Genomic DNA, 18215 nt, shown 5'->3' on the forward strand with positions numbered 1-18215 from the left:
GAACGCAGCATACCATTATAACAGGCCCAATGAAGGGATGTGTATCCACGGTTGTCGGCTATTGCTGGAACAATATCCACAGACACTGCAGTCTGCAGGAGAGCTCCCAGAACACCTATATGACCGCAAGCTGCTGCCAAATGAATAGGCGTCCGACCTCTGCAGTCTCGTAACAAGAAGTTAGCAGTGTGCTGCAGCAACGCTTCCACACATTCCTCGTGCCCAGTCACTGCCTAAGAGACAAACAAGTCACATGTAAGCACAAACAGCTACAGGTAATGTATGTTTATTTTTTTTTAAACACATTTAGTACACAGAAGCAACTAGTCAATTCTCATAATAGAAACACATGATAGATACCAGAGACGGAATAGAAAACAGTCTTTACATACTAATACAGACACTTAACTTTGGGAATTCAGTCATGATAACGTTTAGGAAGATGTGAAACCTGGGTGTGGCATGTCAGTTGCAATGGCTTTTAATTACACGGCAGCAAAATACAACTAGCTATTTAAAGGCACAACAGATGAAAGCTGGAGGTCTCATATTCAGAAACCTAATCTAAAAGTTAATATACTGAGAATACTCATTTTGGGTTTTCTGGTCAGATAATGGAGGACCTCAAAAAATACATCATATTTTAATCACTAACTGCTGACCACCATCGCTATATATATTCTTTTTTTCTTCTTTAAGATAGCTGCAAGCACTGTCTTTTACATCAATATTTCAAAAGAAAAATATTGGAGTTTTTATTTTTTCTGTGCAAACTGTTGCTTGAAGTCACTGAAGAAACATTTTAGCAACAACCGTGTCCGTAAATTAAGGTTTCAAATAGCATCTCCTTATCTAAAAATAAGCAAACATGAAAAAAGCTATGGCTGTGCAGATCAATTAAAAAACCACAACCACTATATATATATATATATATATATATATATATATATATATATATTAAAAAATATATATAGTGACACGGTGTGCTCATTTGCATGTAATTTCCCAGAATCCCTTGCTGCAGTGCGAGCACTGTATCCTGGGTGATAATGGCACAAGGCAGGGTTGCAGACCTGCCTGAGACATGTGAATGTGCTCACAACTGATCTTTTTATTTGCTATATACACACACACACGGAAGACTTGTAAAATGCAAGAGTATAATTTCTTACTGTAACAGTAGCACTGTGCTATATTTTATGCTGTTTTTTATATGGCTGGTACGCATTTACTTTTATGGAAGGATTTTTTTTCTTGTCTTCTCACTACAACCAGATATTTATTTTACTCGTCTAACTTAAAATGCACTAAATGTTTAGATGGAAAATCGTTATTTCATATACACAATTAGAGGCCAATTTAAAAATAATAATCTTCTACAGTCTGGTAAAAAAAACAAAAAACATGGTTTGCTTGTAACATGCTGTATTGCCGATATTGTCTAACTGTATTTTATCGCGTCACTATAAATGCAATTATTTTTATGAATTCTTATTCTAAAAAAAATCTTAATAATCACTGTTGATTAATTACTATAAAATCCTATTCAAACATCCGTCAGTAAATTGATGTTCTGAATAGCTGTAAATAGGGCTTCTTTGTACCTGAAACCTACAAGACATTCCTTATTTAACTAATCTATCCAGTATCTCAAGGCCATTTACAAGACACCTGACAAAATAAAGTTCATCTTTACTGGGTAAACAAATTTACTGTGCAATAGCACAGAGAAAAGCACAAATTAGACAATAAGGAAGACATCAAGCAGTCTAATTGAATATGACAGACATTTATAACAGTGTACATAATGTTTAATGAAATATAATGAAAGTGTTTCAGTTGAATTTGTATGTTATAGAACAGGAAAATGTACTCTGGGTTAAGAAACTAAGGCTACGGCCCCAGTGCCTGCGCTACACGCGCTCCTGCGATGCTGGCGGCGCGTGTAGCCGAGTTCCCAGGTCTGCAGCGAGCTGCAGGGGAAAAGACAGGGGGGAGGGGCGTGACGGGGGTGCGGCCATGTCACCCGGCAGGTTCGCCCTCATTGGCTTAACCGCTGGGGGCGTGGCCTCAATTTCCCAGTCTCCTGAAAAAACGCACCGTGCGGCGGCTGCCCCTGGCAGCGGGCCCGGCCCCATTGAGGGGCGGCTCTTGTCCCCCCAGCAGTAGCCAGTGGGGACCAAGCCTAAGGCAATTCCATACAACTGATCTTGAATAAATCTCAAGACAATTGTATTATAACAGAAAAAATGTACATACCTCAAAAAACTTGTGAAGTGCTGCTAGTGCAGAGAAGCAGCAGTTTCACATTATATAGTGTAATTAGCTTCTAACAATGCAGATATAGAGATGATTTAAATTGATAAAGAAATGCTTAATTTGCAGCATTTCTAGTTGCATGAGCATTTGCCCTTTAAGCAGCAAAACATGAAAAATTCTATATGGTTTTATTTTTATTTTATATAAACTAGTTCTGTAGTATTAGATTATGGTCTGATTATTATTATTATTTTTTAACGTCTGCCATTTTTAATGATTTTTAAAAAATGTACTGAATCATCCTTTGGCTGCTTAGCGACCATTTAGAAAGTCATATCCACTTCCTCTTTTGAAACAGGCTCTCACACCATTTTGAGCTATCTTTTGGCAACAAAGTATCCCAAACAGATCTGTTGCTGTGTTCCGAACAGCAGAAAGTCTATTACTCTGAAAGCTGTAACAATAATAATGTTTTACATTTAGTAATATAATGTTGCATATCAGCTGCAGCATTTCACTGACTACAGCAGTCAGAAGGTGGCCATTTAGATAGGCTCACAACCAGGATTTTGACAGATTTATAACAGGAGCACCAAACGATTGCCAGTTTAGGCAAGAATGTAAAATTATACATTGTCACGTGCTTTACATATACAAATAAAAGAAAAAAGGGGGGTGGGAGGTTATGTAGTATTGCGGCTTTAAGTCAAAACACGCATCCACATATGTAATATGACCTAACCCCTCCTTTTAAGGGTATTGGCAGAGAATTATACATTTTTAAACTGATACAAAGTAGCTTTTTGTACAATGATAAACATTTAAATGGAAAACAACAAAAACCCTAGGTGCACAGCCGGGGGATTCAGGAGTTGAATCAGTATATCATGCATGTATAGAGGTCTCGCATCACGAGAAGCCGCAATGGATGATGTTGCGGCTTCCTATTGGCCCGTGGGATCTTTAAACCTCCATATTGCTCGCCCAGTCAGGCTGCTGCCAGCATGACCTACAGAGGTAAGGATCTTGGGAAGCAGGGAGCCCCCAGACCTAAAATCAATGTGATTCACCTAGTACAACCCCATCTCCCGCAATGAACTGGAAAAGCTCTTTGGAGCGCAGTTGTTCCTCCTAATATAGATCCCAATATTGTATTCTATTTTCCCGTACTCTAATTGTATCTTCTGGAACAGACTAAATAAATATGTCTGGAACACTGTTGGGGTTACATAAATGAAAATATATATATATTATAGCAGAATTACCAAGAACAGAAAGATAGCCAACACAATGGTATATTTCAATTTTCTTCATATGGGGGAAAAAAGTTTATATAATACATAGATTTGTTGTAGGTTGGTATAACTTTTAATGGAACAATTTGTTTTTCAGAGAAGAACTAAGGGCACGGAGTTTAAAAAATACTTCACAGGTACCTAATATGTGTACTGTAACTTTAATACATTGACTAAAAAAGTTAGAGCAAATGTTCATTAATTTACCATACAGCACGAGAACATTGCAAAAGACCCAGCATTGACACCTTTAGGACATTTCAAAATATATCTTTAAAGGAGCAATCCAAGCAATATTCTACGTGTTTTTTTTATAAATAAATCAGTTCTGTAGTATTAGATAACACTTACTACCTTTTTTTATTTTAAAATTCAACTCAATGTAATTTTTAATGAGTTTTAATATACTGAACATCCTTTGATGCAGCCTTTATTTAGCACAACCTCCCCAGCAGTGCAAGATCTTTGTAACACTTCCCGGTTTGTGATCATTTATTAGATGAGGAAAGATAAGGTGCACTCTCTGGACACTGTCTTGATAAAAATGCCTCGGGTGCATGCCTAACGCCAACCGGTGTGAATAAACCTCCTATATATGAAGAGAGCAGCACGCCAGAGGACTAATGAAAAATGACAACATTTATTGAAAACAATCAACGTTTTGGTCAGTTACTTAGATGTTTGTCAAGATGGTCTAAGATCTGTGACTGACCAAAACGTCGATTGTCTTCAATACATTTGGTCATTTTTTGTTATTCCTTTGGAGTGCTGCTCTCTTCTCTTCATATATAGGAGATTTAAACTTGTGATAATTTATTGCAAATATTCTCAGCAGTTTGAGCCATAAACTATAACAATAGATAATGTTACCTTAGTAATATAAGAATACATTGTACCTGCTGAGCTACACAGACTGAAGGATTGATTTGAAACGGAAAGGCAGCCATTTAGTGAGCCCCAGGCAACAGGATTTTGCTGATCAATTACGGGAAAACCAATCGATCGGCAGCATAGGTAATTAGTTTTCAATAAAGGTAATCAAATGATATATATATTTTTTTTTAAGCTGCTTGAATTGCCTCTTTAATACAAAACTTATACACAGTAGTTATAGCCCAAAGAACCTACATTAGACAAAGATTAGCACTTCTGGTTGCTGCTTTTATCATGTACTGTAAGAACTTAACATTAAACAAATATACGTTACAGGCACATAAGAAAGAACACACAAAAACATGCGAAACAGTGGACAAACAGGGGACATGTAGATTATTTTACTTACCCCTCGGTGTAATGCTGTCCTTCCCCATTTATCTTTGGCATCTACATTGGCCCCTTTGTTCAACAGTGAATAGACACATTCCGTATGGCCGTTAAGAACAGAGAGCATCAGCGGAGTCCTGAGCAATACAAGGCAGAAGCAGGGAAAGACACAGGTTTTACTGTAAAGTGCATCAGTCAGCACAGCTATTCCCTTATGGCTATTATCCAGCTATGCACTTAAACAGTGTACGGAAGTGCAATGCAGATCCTCAATCCAGACAGAGGGGAAGTAAAGCCAATTTGTTCCGAGTATGTGCCAACAACTCAAACAAAAAATAATTATCAGTCTATATTAATCTCTTTGCTCCTGGAATGGCCTGGAATCCATTGGAAACAATTCAAAATGTACCCGCCCTCTTCCATCAACCAAGCTATTAAAATTGTGCTAGTTTACGTTTAACAAGGGTCTACAGACACAAAGATAATATAGTCACAAATTGAGCTGGACAATGCATGCAAGGGACTTTCGGCAACTAGCAGTGGCCATACTAGTTACATTATGTTTATTTATATTTCTATGGCAATTCCTAAAGGTGGAGACACACTACTGTTTGCTTCTTATGATAAAAAAGGACAATGGCAGAGTTTGCTAGAAAGGATTAGCTACTCTATTATAATGTTACTATTAAAGTGCAAATTAAAAACATAGGAAGTGCTTCACCATGGAATGTCTTGTACCGTTCCCTACCATCTGGCAAATAAATGGCAGTAATTCATGGCTGGCGGGGAGAGGGGTATTGTGCAATTTAATGATACAGATAATCCATATACAGGTATGTAACAGAATGTATATAATCTTATAATCCCCAAAAGATCAAATACAAGCACCAACACAGATAATTACAAGAACTAATAATTTGCTGGTGGTGCTTGTTCATAGCCAGTATGACAGAATAAATAATAAATCATAAATCATTTTAGTGGTCATTAATAAAAAGACTTGCGTATAAAAATTAGGTTAGTTGCCCACCTCCACCATATGAAGTTGCAAAAACATATACACAAATTGAACTCCAGTAGAAAAGCATTAATCCCAGTGTCTTTATTTTCCCTGGGGGAGAGCCCTGCTTGTTATGAAACATTTTTCTTACTGTCCATTCCCATCATGTATATCCACTGCTGTTTGCACATCAGCGTTTCCGATGAGGAGCCTCAAACACTCTGAATGACCATTGGTAGCTATGAAATGAAAGACAATAACTAAAGTGAAAAGATGCTAGAGTACAATACAGACCTAAACTAAATCTAGAATGCTGGCTTTTCTCCACCAATCGCATCACTGCTAAATACATTTGAAGCCTCCCCAATGGAAGTGGTTATTTTAAAGGAAGTGTGTGTTTCATCTAGTAGTAACCAGTTTATATTTAACCTGTAAGTGGAGACATTACAGAAGGGCTCCTGAAGTTCAGTTCTCTAGAGCGTGGACGCGCAATCTGGGGGGCGTGAGATTTGGGGGGGGGGGGAAGGGGGAAAGGGAGGTGCGGCGGTAATGCCAGGAGACCATGCAAGGCCTCTAACTCACTTAACGTGATTCAACAGGCTTTGGGTGACACCTTATGACCCCGCGGTGTCATTTCACGCCGGCACTAAGGCAAGGGGGGCCGCGAGCACAGGGGGAGAGCAGGCAGCTGTGCGCAGCACCAGAAGTTTGCACACGCCTGCTCTAGAGAGCAGTGGTTCCCAAACATTTTTACATTGTGTACCCTTTGCTAGAAAACATTTGTTCTGCGAAACCCTAATTAATAAATCTAATTAATAAATCTCATTGCCTACTCAGACAATTGCTAACATAACTGACCGATCCCAGGCAATATAGTATCTTGGGATCGTGGGGGGAACACATGCATGTCTGCGGGCAGAGAGCAGGGGGGTATAGCTGTCAATCAATGCGGAGCATCAAATGTCACGCCCCACAATGCCTTGCTGCTTTGGATGGAAAGTATTCGAGAGTGACTTTGGAAGCTTCTGCTGCAATTGACAGCTATATCCACGCTAAAGTGCAGGTTCTCTCCCCTCTCCCCCCACCCACAGGCCAAGGAACCCACTCTACTGCCTGGGATCAACCATTACATATTTTTGGGGGCTAATCCCTTGGAGACTCAAAGTACTAGGGGTTTGTGAACTGTTGCGAGTCACTGCTCACTGTACCCCAATTTTTTAGTTAACATATACTTAACCAAATAGGTTTGTTTTAATGATCAATAAGGCAAAGATCATAGGTATGTGTTGCCCTGAAAACCTAGCCTGTTGCTTAGGCCTTGTACATAGTAGGTGCGCACGTGACAGCGCTTGACGTCATGCGCGCCTGCTGTACAGGCAATCCGTGGCCTGTGGGGTCTGGAGGAGGAAACACAACCAAGAGCAGCTCCAATTCAGTGTTTGGAGGCATGCCCCATACGTCACATGAGCGGTTCGTCCTCATTGACTGAACCGTGCACGTGATCCGGTCGTCGCGAGACAAAATCAAAAGGCTTTGTCTGGCGAAAAATTGTTGCGGTTGTGCGCCCGCTCTATGGCCGTGTGCATTGCCTTACAGGCTTTTAAGTGCGGCGTGCACAATGTAACTTACTTAGGATTCGGACTTACTCTTGAGGACTGAACTTCGGAAACCCTGGGTTACAAAAAAAAAACATTTTTGTTTCCCACCAAATGTGCGTAAAAATATGGAAAGATAACTAAAAACTAAAGTAAAGCAAATAAAATGCAATTCTTTCTGAATCACCGATTTTGATTGACTAAGATAAATGGTTTACTTTTGTTGTAACTGTATTATGTTAAAATAGCAAACAGTACATAGCCAATTCTCCACAGCGGTCACATTTACCAAGAAATTAGAATTTACTGCATACTGAAGGGATTGTAGAGCTACATCATTAATGTAGACCGGTGATTTTCAACTAGGGTTCAGTGGAACCCCGGGGTTCACCGAGCACCCCGGTGGGGTGTAGGGAGAGCTGGGACAACTCTCCCAGCTGTCCTAGGCTCGGCGGCAACCCACATATCTGTGACCCAGAGGCTACCGAGCTCAGCAGCCGCCCGGTCACTGCTATACTTCCTCTCCCTGCTCGCGCCGGAAGTCGCGTCAACGTCAGGCTGACAGGAGGGAGAGGGAGGATCGAGTGTGTGTGTAAGTGTTGCGAGAGGGTGTGTGTGAGAAAGGGTGTGTGTAAATGAGGGGGGAGTGTGTTTGTATCGAAGAGAGAGGGGGAGAGGGAGCGTACGGCCGAGTCCATGCTCCCTGCTTGCTCGCTGAGGCTCATGGAAAGCGGGTGCTTTCCCTGGCCTTGCGGTTGCTTACCGCACACGCTCTCAGCAGGCCGTCAGGGGGCGGGCCGGGGGCGGGCGCGTCACTGGCCGGGGGCGGGCCAGTGACGTCACGGAGCTGGTTCGCCCTCATTGGGCGAACCGCTCACGTGACCAGCCTGTCTCGCCGGCAAGCGGGGGAATTTTAAATTCCCCTAAGACCTGCGCTTCCGCAAGCGCAGGTGATTCCCTACTAAAGCCGCTCTAATTGCGGCTGTAGGGGCTCAGTGCTGAGCGGGAGCGCGCATCAGCACGCTTCCGCAAGCAAGCAGCAAACATGGCCGAGGCCTAAGGGGGGAGAAACACGAGAGACTGGGCGAAAACGAGAGCCGGGGGTGGGGGGGGGAGTGGCACAAGGGTTGGGGCTCCCCAGAATTTCATAATCGAATTCTGGGTTCCTTAAACAAAAAAGGTTGAAAACCACTGCTACGGACACAATAATGTCAGGGAGGCAGATGGTGGATGTTTTGCGCAAACAAAGTAGCAAGATAATTGAAACTCTTCTCAACCATAGAGAGTCCAGACGGATTTTACATTTATTTACTTTGTCGGAAAGGCGCTACTACTACACAGCTGCAGCACTAGTGGCTATTAATGAAAGCCTTGTTTGCGACTGGAGAATAGTTAACGGAAGGAATACCCAGGGAGCTGGAAAATATGATACAAAATTTTTCCCACTCCAGCAGCAGGTTTAAAGCATAATAAACTATTGCATCACATATTTGCCTACACAAATCAAACTCCACATGAATCATACCTGCAGAATGAATCGGTGTTCTTTTGACCACATAGTCCTTTACTAATATCGATGCACCTTGATTAATCAGAACATCTACACATTCAACATGTCCTTTGAAAGCAGCAAGGTCCAGAGGTGTCCTCCCATTACTGTTCCTCACATCAAGGTCCAGTAAAGATTGCACCAGCACTTCCAGAGCTTGGTGGTGGCCGTGATAAGCCTAAAAGAAAAAATTCAGTATTTTTGCACACAACGATTAGAATTGTATTCCCCATGCTCTAAATTGTATACAGTGAATGTCACAAGGGCTGGCACTTTGACGGCTCCAATGACATACACTGTAAGTCATGTAATATTTTGTTTATGTCGTATGGAAATCAAGAGCATAGCTGTGAAGGAGTTTCTGTCCGGATCGGTACAGGAGAGGGAGGCTAGTTATTATTAGATATTAGGGGCTAGGTTGGGGTCAGGGGATCCCTGCACAAGCAATTACATGACCCTGGAGACGTAATGTCCATGCCTTGATGCTGGCATTTTCTTTCCATTTTCTATGGAGTTTGAAATGTGGTGGAATATGCCTCTTATACAAGACACTACTAAACGGCCTGTCAATATAAACATTGCAAATTAACTAGAGCCTTAAAGCAGCAGTTCAAGATGCTGTTAAAAAAAAAATGTGTGCATAAATACAATCTACACACTGACAAGTGATTAGCTAAATTGCCGATCGATCGGCGAAAATTCGGCTCGGGGGTTCACTTGCAACTGGGTTGGCTGTCAGTGCAGCAGAAGAGGACCCAAGAGGCAAAGTTGTGTGTGAAAGACCAGGCAGTCACTAGATACAATTGGTCCACTGCTAGAGAGAGGACAGGGCTCCAACACACGGGTGTGCCAGAGCCTGTTTCAGAAGAGGAAGGGGATGTGACTTTGTAAATGTTTTTTTTTTAATGCTACAAATATTTTCTCATAGTACAGAACTGAATTATTTAAAAAAAACAAAGCTGTGGGATGTTGCTTGAACTGCAGCTTTAAAAATGACATATCAACAAAATATTCTTTTATGTGCATTCTTGTTCATTCAGCTACTTTAGTGAAGCTGGTAAATAACATACATATACATGTGCATACTCTATATACGGTACAGCTAAATTCATCTAAAATTATATACTTCACCCAAACCCATCGATCGGAGTAGAGGTAAGTGATCAGAATAATGTGTATTGCACAAAAAAAACAACGTTTCAGTCCTTTAATAGGATCAGGGTTTTATTAAAAGGACTGAAACGTTGGAATTTTTGTGCAATACACTTTATTTTGATCACTTACCCGCGATGTGCTGCCTTTTACTCTGATCCGTAGGTTTGGGTGAAGTATATATTGATATGATTCCTATGATGTGTGCACTTGCTTCTCTACATGAGGTTTGTAATAGGTGTGCCTGCTGTTTTGAGAGAGAGAGAGAGAGAGAGAGAGAGAGAGAGAGAGAGAGAGAGAGATATATATATGTTGGTGTGTTCATATATGCATGTCTAAATATATCTATCTATATATACACATATATATCTACATATATATCTTTAGACATGCATATATGAACAGACAAACATATATATATATATATATATGTATATATATATATATATATGTATATATAGATAGATATATTTAGACATACATATATGAACACACAAACATACCCACCTGACCTTTCAGTTCAGGTATCATTGATAAACAAAATTTGCATATCTTTGGGGGAAGACAGGAAGCATCTGACAATCCAAATCATTAAGGCTAGATCATGAAACATTCAAAAGAAATACCCAAATTACCCCAAAGTAGCAAACACTTACGGCTAAGTGCAATGGACTTATTGGTGCACGGCTGTCTGCATCATTCAGCATGTCAGTACCTGAAGTTTCCATGAGCTAAAACAAAAACGATTACAAACAATTTTATATGAAGGCTTGGAAATAAACACATTTACTGTAAATGTGTGTATTTACATTTTCCATTTGAAACTTGAAGGAAATATGGACTTTATGTTTAAACAAAAATATTTACATTGTAGGTGGCCCAATCTATGCCACCTACAATGTAAATATTTTTGTTTATGTTAATATGTCTCCTTATTGCAGGCCAGGTATACAGATGTTACAAACAGGGCCATGTTATTGTAAACAGTCCGTGCCCAGGCCCTGCTTGTCCAAGCAGTAGTTGGACGTTTTTCCTATTGGTTTTCAGGCTAGCTTGTCAATGTAAGCAGGACTTGTTTTTTGTATCTTCCACATAACTAAGCATTAGATCAGCAAAGTTGGGGACATTAGCACAATTCCATCTGTTCTGCAAATTATAACTAGATGGTGGTGGTGCTGTTGCAACAACAATCACTGTTCAAGCATAAAAAATGTACATATTCCACAAAAGCTGGATTTTCAATTTTGATCTAGTGATAACAGTCCAACCACTATTTGTATTTATAATTTAAACTTACAGTACTGTATAATATAAAACTGCTCCTTTATTTTGTTTAGATCACTCTGGTTGTTACAAACATTGCTATCAAGTTATCATTTTGTTGAACAGCTACTTTTTAATCTTTACAGTATTTTGTTACGAACCACAGACAAAATAAAGTCCCCCTATCACCAATTTTTATTTTGTATGGTCACATTATATATATTTTTCTAGTTTTGGAATTCAGAGATTAAAATACCATCTTATCAGTTTCTCACAGGAATGGTTGAACGATGCCATAGGAATATGGTGTATAACTTGTAGGACCCTCTGTACTACCTGTGGTAATTAAAGCACTGTTCTAAATAAATAAATATATATATATATATACACATACACACACATTTGCTATAACTTTCAAATCATAAACATAAATTAAACACTTACAACATCTAGAGGTGTTTCTCTTGCAATCTGAAACGAGGGTAAAATGTTATTGTAGAAAATTTTACAAAGCCGCAGAAAAAAATATGAATTTTTTTGAAAGCAAAATGTTTTACAGAAATGCAGAGAGTACAGTAAACACTGCAAAAAAAATTCATCTAAGCATGACAACCTGGGCAAAGTATTTCTGTTTCGTTCTGATCAATAACGATTGTTTCAAGGAACCGCTTCTACTGCAGTTTCCCTTTGTCTACTTCATGACAGCACTTTTGATGGATATATAGATTAAGTGAACATCTTACTTGACGCTAATGGGCTCAGGAACAACTAACGTAGGAAAGAGACCAATCAAACTAATGTTCTATTTCTCAAAAAAGCCCCAGTAAATTAGATGAATAGAAAAAAAAAATCCAAAAATTAAATCATTAAAATAAACACAGATTGCAACTTTACAAGACTTAACATTGTTTTGGAAAAGTACATGGCTGTTTTAAAGTTTGCTAAAAATGGTTTCCAATAAGTGACTGCACAACCCATATGAAGATAAACAAAACTCGTTCACAAATGCCTAACCTGTTCCATTACATTTTAAACAAAACCGTTTTCTAGGTGATCCTTACCAGTTCAAGACATAAGCGATGGCCGTAGGCAGCTGCATAATGAACTGCATTATAACCTTGTTTGTCTCGGATACCTGGGTTTGCATCATTTCTGAGTAAATATTCCAGACACCTGTGTTACAATAAAAAAAAAATATATATAATTTCTTGACTCAATCTGACATGTCAACAACAAAAAATATTACAAAATGACAGAATTCAAGTGACATCAAAGTCTCATATTTTAGTTTTAACTGAAAACTCACTTTTTGCAAATAACTTCTTGCCTATTGTCCATGAAGCAGTACAGAGCTCAGGGGGCAATTTTTTTCCCTATGATCGCTAAGCTTTTCAGGAAGGCTTTCTTCCAAAATTAATAGGTCTAGTGGTCCCCCCATTGTATTAGCATTACGCTGTATTTTACATTGCTCATACACATACATAAAGGGTAGTCAGTTGCTGGTGTCACATGACCACCAAAAAACAATCTAGATCAGTCCACACACTTAAAGACGTGGTTCTAAAACATCTTGTATAAAATGTGCCAATGCTATTCATTTTTTATCTTCTCAAGATGTGTATGCTAAACCTAAGGCCTCGTTCCCACTGCTCGCGGTTGCGCGCGCTATGGCATGCGCGGTGCAAAGAAGATACGGCCCTCTATGGGGCCGGCCCCAGTCACTGCCGCGCGCCTGCACAAAGCGCGATGGCCTTCGCCAAAAGACAAGATTTTTGCCTTTTGGTGTGGCGGCCGAGCGCTTGCCACTTCATGGCGGTGGTTCAGCGCGAACCAGTAATGAGGGCGAACCAGTCGCGTGATGTCATGGCCGCACCCCTGCCACGATCTCCTGCTCTTCTCCTGACACGCAAGCAGAAGTCGCGGCTGAAACTGGTGCACGCGCCAACAGGCACCGTAGCCTAAAGCTTCACAAGGGAACAGGACCACATGTAGTTTGAAATGTGCACACTAGGTGGCAGAACAGCTCAATTTTCAACAATACATCATATTTTCCAATAAAAAGGTTTAACAGAAACAAAACAGTCAGTATGATATCTGCCTCGTTTGGACCAACAAGTACTGGTGTTTATCATGTACACGTTTTTGAATCTCTTGCGGGTCCTCCAATATATCTTTCTTTATATTCTGATTATTGAACACACACAATTGTTCTTCTAGTTCAGATATACTGTATGAAATCTCAATATCCAGCACGCATTAAGTTTTCTGTATGGATAACTTTGAACTTTGTGCATAGAACGCACATGCCCCTACATGCACACACAACGGAATAATTATATAAGCAATTTAGAAATAAAAGTCCTTTTTAACAAATTAGTGAAGGAGTTTTACATAAACACTAGAGTAAACGGTCCAGTATTGCCTTGACTTGTCACATAATTCATGACGTGGGGATTATGAACATTTGCTAAAATAAGAAGTTGTACTTGGCATTGTTGTATTAGTATAGTTGTATTAGCATATTAGCAAAGCTTCAATTCATGCACAACTGCTATGTACAGCACTTGCGTCATATCACAAAATTGCATATAAGTCACACAGACTTCTTTAAAGTGGTGAATCCCTCCCTGGGCGAAAGTGAACGAATGACTGTGGCATGGTTACATGTAGGTGATTGGGACAAATGGTGAAAAAGGGCATAAGCCTAAACCCCCCTCCCCCAAAAAATAGCTTAACCCTTTTAGTGCCCCAGGACATAGTCACTACGTCCTGGGGCCTGGCATTCCCCCCCCCCCCCATTTGCTGATAAGACGGTCTATCGATACTGGAATCTACAGGTAAACTGCTTCTTTATTTTGCTTTTTGTTTGCAACGTTATGATGCCGTTATTAGCCATACAGATACATGTTAATGACAGTCGGAGACAAGCATGATTTTAATAATACCTGAAAAGGGATGCATTCTTTTTTTTCTCCAATGGGCGCAAACGTACAAATTAAGGAAGCAAAGTGTAATGTTTTTTGGCCTATGTGGACTTCCTTGTTAAGAAGATGTGGTAATCACTTATGAAGACATCAACAAATGAAGAAATAAAATGTGCTGTCAAGTCAATGGGGGGCCTTGGTGAAGCTCGACAAAATTGTGTGACAATCAGCTCTAGGCTGCAAACTGGGCCAGAACTTGCATTCTAATGACTAAAGATCACTAAGCATAGTCTGTGGCAAACCTTAAAGTTTCAAGGCACTTGGCAATTACATTTGGGAAACAGTTCATTATTAAAAATAAAAAAAGCCTAGATTATTTAATATCGACGTTAATTACACAGAAGTATGACATGCACAGAACTTACTTGCCATCTGTATCTGAAGCAGCTGCATAGTGCAGTGGTGAACAACCCCTCTCATCAAGGTCATTTACACTAGCTCCAGATCCCACAAGTGCAAACAGGCACTGATAGTTACAATTGGCAGCAGCATAGTGTAGCGGAGTTCTTCATTGCAAGGAAAAATAAAGTGAAAAAAAAAAAGTCAGTAGGGGAACATAACCAACAAAATACCCTCAATATTGTCGGCTAATTAATAATAATAGACCTAGAGAAAATGATATGACGGTTTTTATGTGATAAAAATAAATACTACACAGGGACAACACAAATGAGCTAGGTCCCTTCTAAAATGTAATGATTCATTTAAAAACAATGAAAAAGGGCCCTCTTGGGTTTTTAAACCTCAAATTAACATAACATGAAAAAGATCAAATAGATCAATAGTTAGTCAACACATTCTGATCAATATATAATTTAATAGTACGTCAACAGAATTAGTTAAGTAGATTACATTATAGTCCAAACATACAAAAGGTACAAATGTTCCAAAGTCTTCAAGCTCTGCAAGTCCTATTCACCTGAATGAGACTTAATGTGCCTAAGGCCGGTCTATACGGCGTGCGCACGCGCAGTAGTTTTAGTTGGCTGAGGTTAGTCAGCCATTCTATAATTGTGCTACGCGCGCGCAGGGCAGGGAGCGTGGAACCGGCCGACGGGGGGGGGGGGGGGGGGGGGGGGAGATGGAGAAAATAAAGATTTTGCGCCGTTACCGCTGCTGAAATGTATGTATATGTGTGTGTATGTGTGTGTATGTGTGTGTATGTACAATGTTATTAAAAAATTATTAAAGTATTCATTTATTTCAAAACTTATTTACACACACACACACACACACACACACACACACACACACACACACACACACACACACACACACACACACACACACACACACACACACACACACACACACACGGCCACACAGTATATAACAAGCCTAAGGCTTAGCACTGTTTAACTCTGAGATGTCATTTAATACACACTATTTTTAAATGGTCTCGCAAAGAAAGTCAATTCAAATATGTTGGATTAACAAAAACAAAATGATTGTATTTTACCTTCCAAACTTGTCTTTTTTGTTGAAGTCTGCACCTGTGTTTAATAACAGGTTCAGGCACTCCAGGTTCCTGTGAAGGAAAGAGACAGTGAACACCACAATCTGTGTAGTAAAGTGATTATACAATGAGTAATGCTTAAAAACTTTTCGATATTGCTGTGCATACAGATGAAGGGGCAGTATAGACCAGCTGCAATCCAAAATCTGCATTTCTTTTTATTACATAGGTTGGAAGCAGGGGGTCTCCAGAGCTGAACCCCATTCATTTCAGCTCGGAAGACAAACCCAGAGAGAAACAGTCTCGCTCTGTCTCCCCAAGAAGCTCTCTGGGACTCCTTTGCGCAGATCACACAGGCTGGTTGGCCCGGTGGGATTAATGCTGCAGGGGTCCTGCTTCAATCCTCCCGGGCCGCAAAACTGTTTTGGGGGGGCCGTGGATTTTGGCGTGTTGGTCCGCAGTGCAAGGGACAGTAAGTCTGGCTACATCTGTACAGTATATCACATTTTCTATAAAGATATGGTGTTGTATACCAAACTAGTTTTAAAAGCCATCTCTCGTGTACTGGACATTTAGCCAATTTCAAAGAAGGATTACATACTGTATGTGCTTTGACATAAAAATGCCATGTAACGTGCATCCATTTTGTACTCAAAGGATCTGCAAAGTAAAACTCACAAAATACAGGTCCTGGGAATTCCTGCTTTAACATGTTAAATAACTGGGGTTACATGATAGAAAACGAAGCAAAATATAGCAGAGAGGTGTGAGAAAAAAAAAGTATAGTCGTAACCTACCCTCCAGCTGCAGCTGCATGAAGACAGGTCCTGCCAAAGTCATCCGGGGTATCTATGTCAAAACCTGCATAAAATAACCTATTGTCAAATTCCATTCTAGTATATACCTACTAGAACACATGCCGTTATGATACCCATATAACTAATTACTCCTGGTTGATGTGATCCCATAATCATATACAGTAAGCAGAGCTCGACAAATGCACTCACCCAGGGCATTTTAGCCGCAGGCGAGCCATCACTCACCCGTATTCTCCTTGCCCTATCTGCGTAGCGTAGGAAGAATAGAGCAGAGAAGAGCGGCCTGCGTGCGCAGGGTAAGCAGGAACTGAGGTGGGCGGACATTTGTGTGGCTGAGGCCTCATCCAATAGGAGCGTGGGAGGGGCAGGGCGCCGTCAGGCAGGAGCCACTAGGAACGTGTTGCAGGTGCCAGGGGGCGTGTTTGCGCATTGTGGCGACGGGTGACAGTTGGGGCGTGCTGCTGAGTTTATTCCACTCCTTTGGGGACATGAGGCAGAGGCAGTGATTGGAGCAGGTAGCGGGGAAGGGACACACACTCCCTGGCCGGGAGACCCGGCCGTCGCTGACAGTTCGGCCTGACCTGTGGCCGGGCCCCGGTGCTGCCAGCTCCGTGTTCGGCTGCCAGGCTATACATTTCGCCGCCCCCCCCCCCTCCTCCACCACCCGCAACAAGTGCCTCGCTCCACTATTGCTGAGGCCTCCCGTATAGGCCCCACCCCGGTGTGCGATGTGCAGGGGAACAGGTAATCTGAGATGCAGGGGGGAGGAATGTGAGATACAAGGGGGGGTGGGGGAGATGTGAGATGCAAGGGTGGGGGGGGGATGTGAAGTAGGGTTGCCATGTGTCTGGTTTTGAACCGGACAGCCTGGTATTTTGCCCATGTGTCCGGTATAAAATGACAGGCAGTTGCCGCCATGCCCAGCTCTCTCATGCAGGCTTCTCTCTCCCTGTCTGTCCCACACCGAGGTGTCTGACGCACGCCGGATCCTCAGACGGTAGCGCTGGAAGTCAGCTGGGCTTCCGGTGCGCACCGGCGTGAGAGAGAGGCCTGGGGGCGCGTCAGCCTCAGACACCTCATTGTGGGACAGACAGGGCCTGCAGCTGGGGAGTGCCGGGCATGGCGGCAACTGCTCTGAACAGCCGCCGTCCCTCCCGCATCCACTGCCCCCCTCTGTATCCACTGCCCCCCTCCGTGGGGGTATTTTTTATATGTATTCGCGGGCATGGGGGCAATTTTTATATGTATTCGTGGTGCGTGGAGGTTGCATCTTTTACCATTGTGTCCAGTATTTTTGGACAAGCCACCTGGCAACCCTAGAGGCAAGGGTGGGGTTATGCGCGATACAAGGGTGGGGGTATGCGAGATACAAGGGTGGGGGGATGCGACATACAAGGGTGGGGGGATGCAAGATGCAAGGGTGGGGGGATGCAAGATGCAAGGGTGTGGGGATGCAAGATGCAAGGGTGGGAGTATGCGAGATACAAGGGTGGGGAGATGCGACATACAAGGGTGGGGGGATGCGACATACAAGGGTGGGGGGATGCAAGATGGAAGGGTGGGGGGATGCAAGATGGAAGG

At 41.5% G+C, this 18215-nt stretch overlaps 1 protein-coding gene across 3 annotated transcripts in view; it reads right to left on the reverse strand.

Moving 5' to 3' along the window:
• The window catches only part of ANKRD28 (ankyrin repeat domain 28), a 191447-nt gene that overhangs the window by 23783 nt on the left and 149449 nt on the right, over positions 1-18215 (reverse strand). For all 3 annotated transcript variants that reach the window (XM_075586884.1, XM_075586882.1, XM_075586885.1), the window contains exons 12-21: positions 16614-16677; positions 15820-15888; positions 14726-14866; positions 12438-12549; positions 11821-11847; positions 10770-10844; positions 8938-9139; positions 5969-6056; positions 4837-4954; positions 14-233 (exon numbers count right to left, since the gene is read on the reverse strand). In XM_075586884.1, coding sequence (XP_075442999.1) covers positions 14-233; positions 4837-4954; positions 5969-6056; positions 8938-9139; positions 10770-10844; positions 11821-11847; positions 12438-12549; positions 14726-14866; positions 15820-15888; positions 16614-16677 — 1116 coding nt within the window. The remainder of the gene's footprint in view (positions 1-13; positions 234-4836; positions 4955-5968; positions 6057-8937; positions 9140-10769; positions 10845-11820; positions 11848-12437; positions 12550-14725; positions 14867-15819; positions 15889-16613; positions 16678-18215) is intronic.

This window comes from Ascaphus truei, chromosome 2, assembly GCF_040206685.1.
Source record: "Ascaphus truei isolate aAscTru1 chromosome 2, aAscTru1.hap1, whole genome shotgun sequence".
Taxonomy (NCBI): Eukaryota; Metazoa; Chordata; class Amphibia; order Anura; family Ascaphidae; genus Ascaphus; species Ascaphus truei.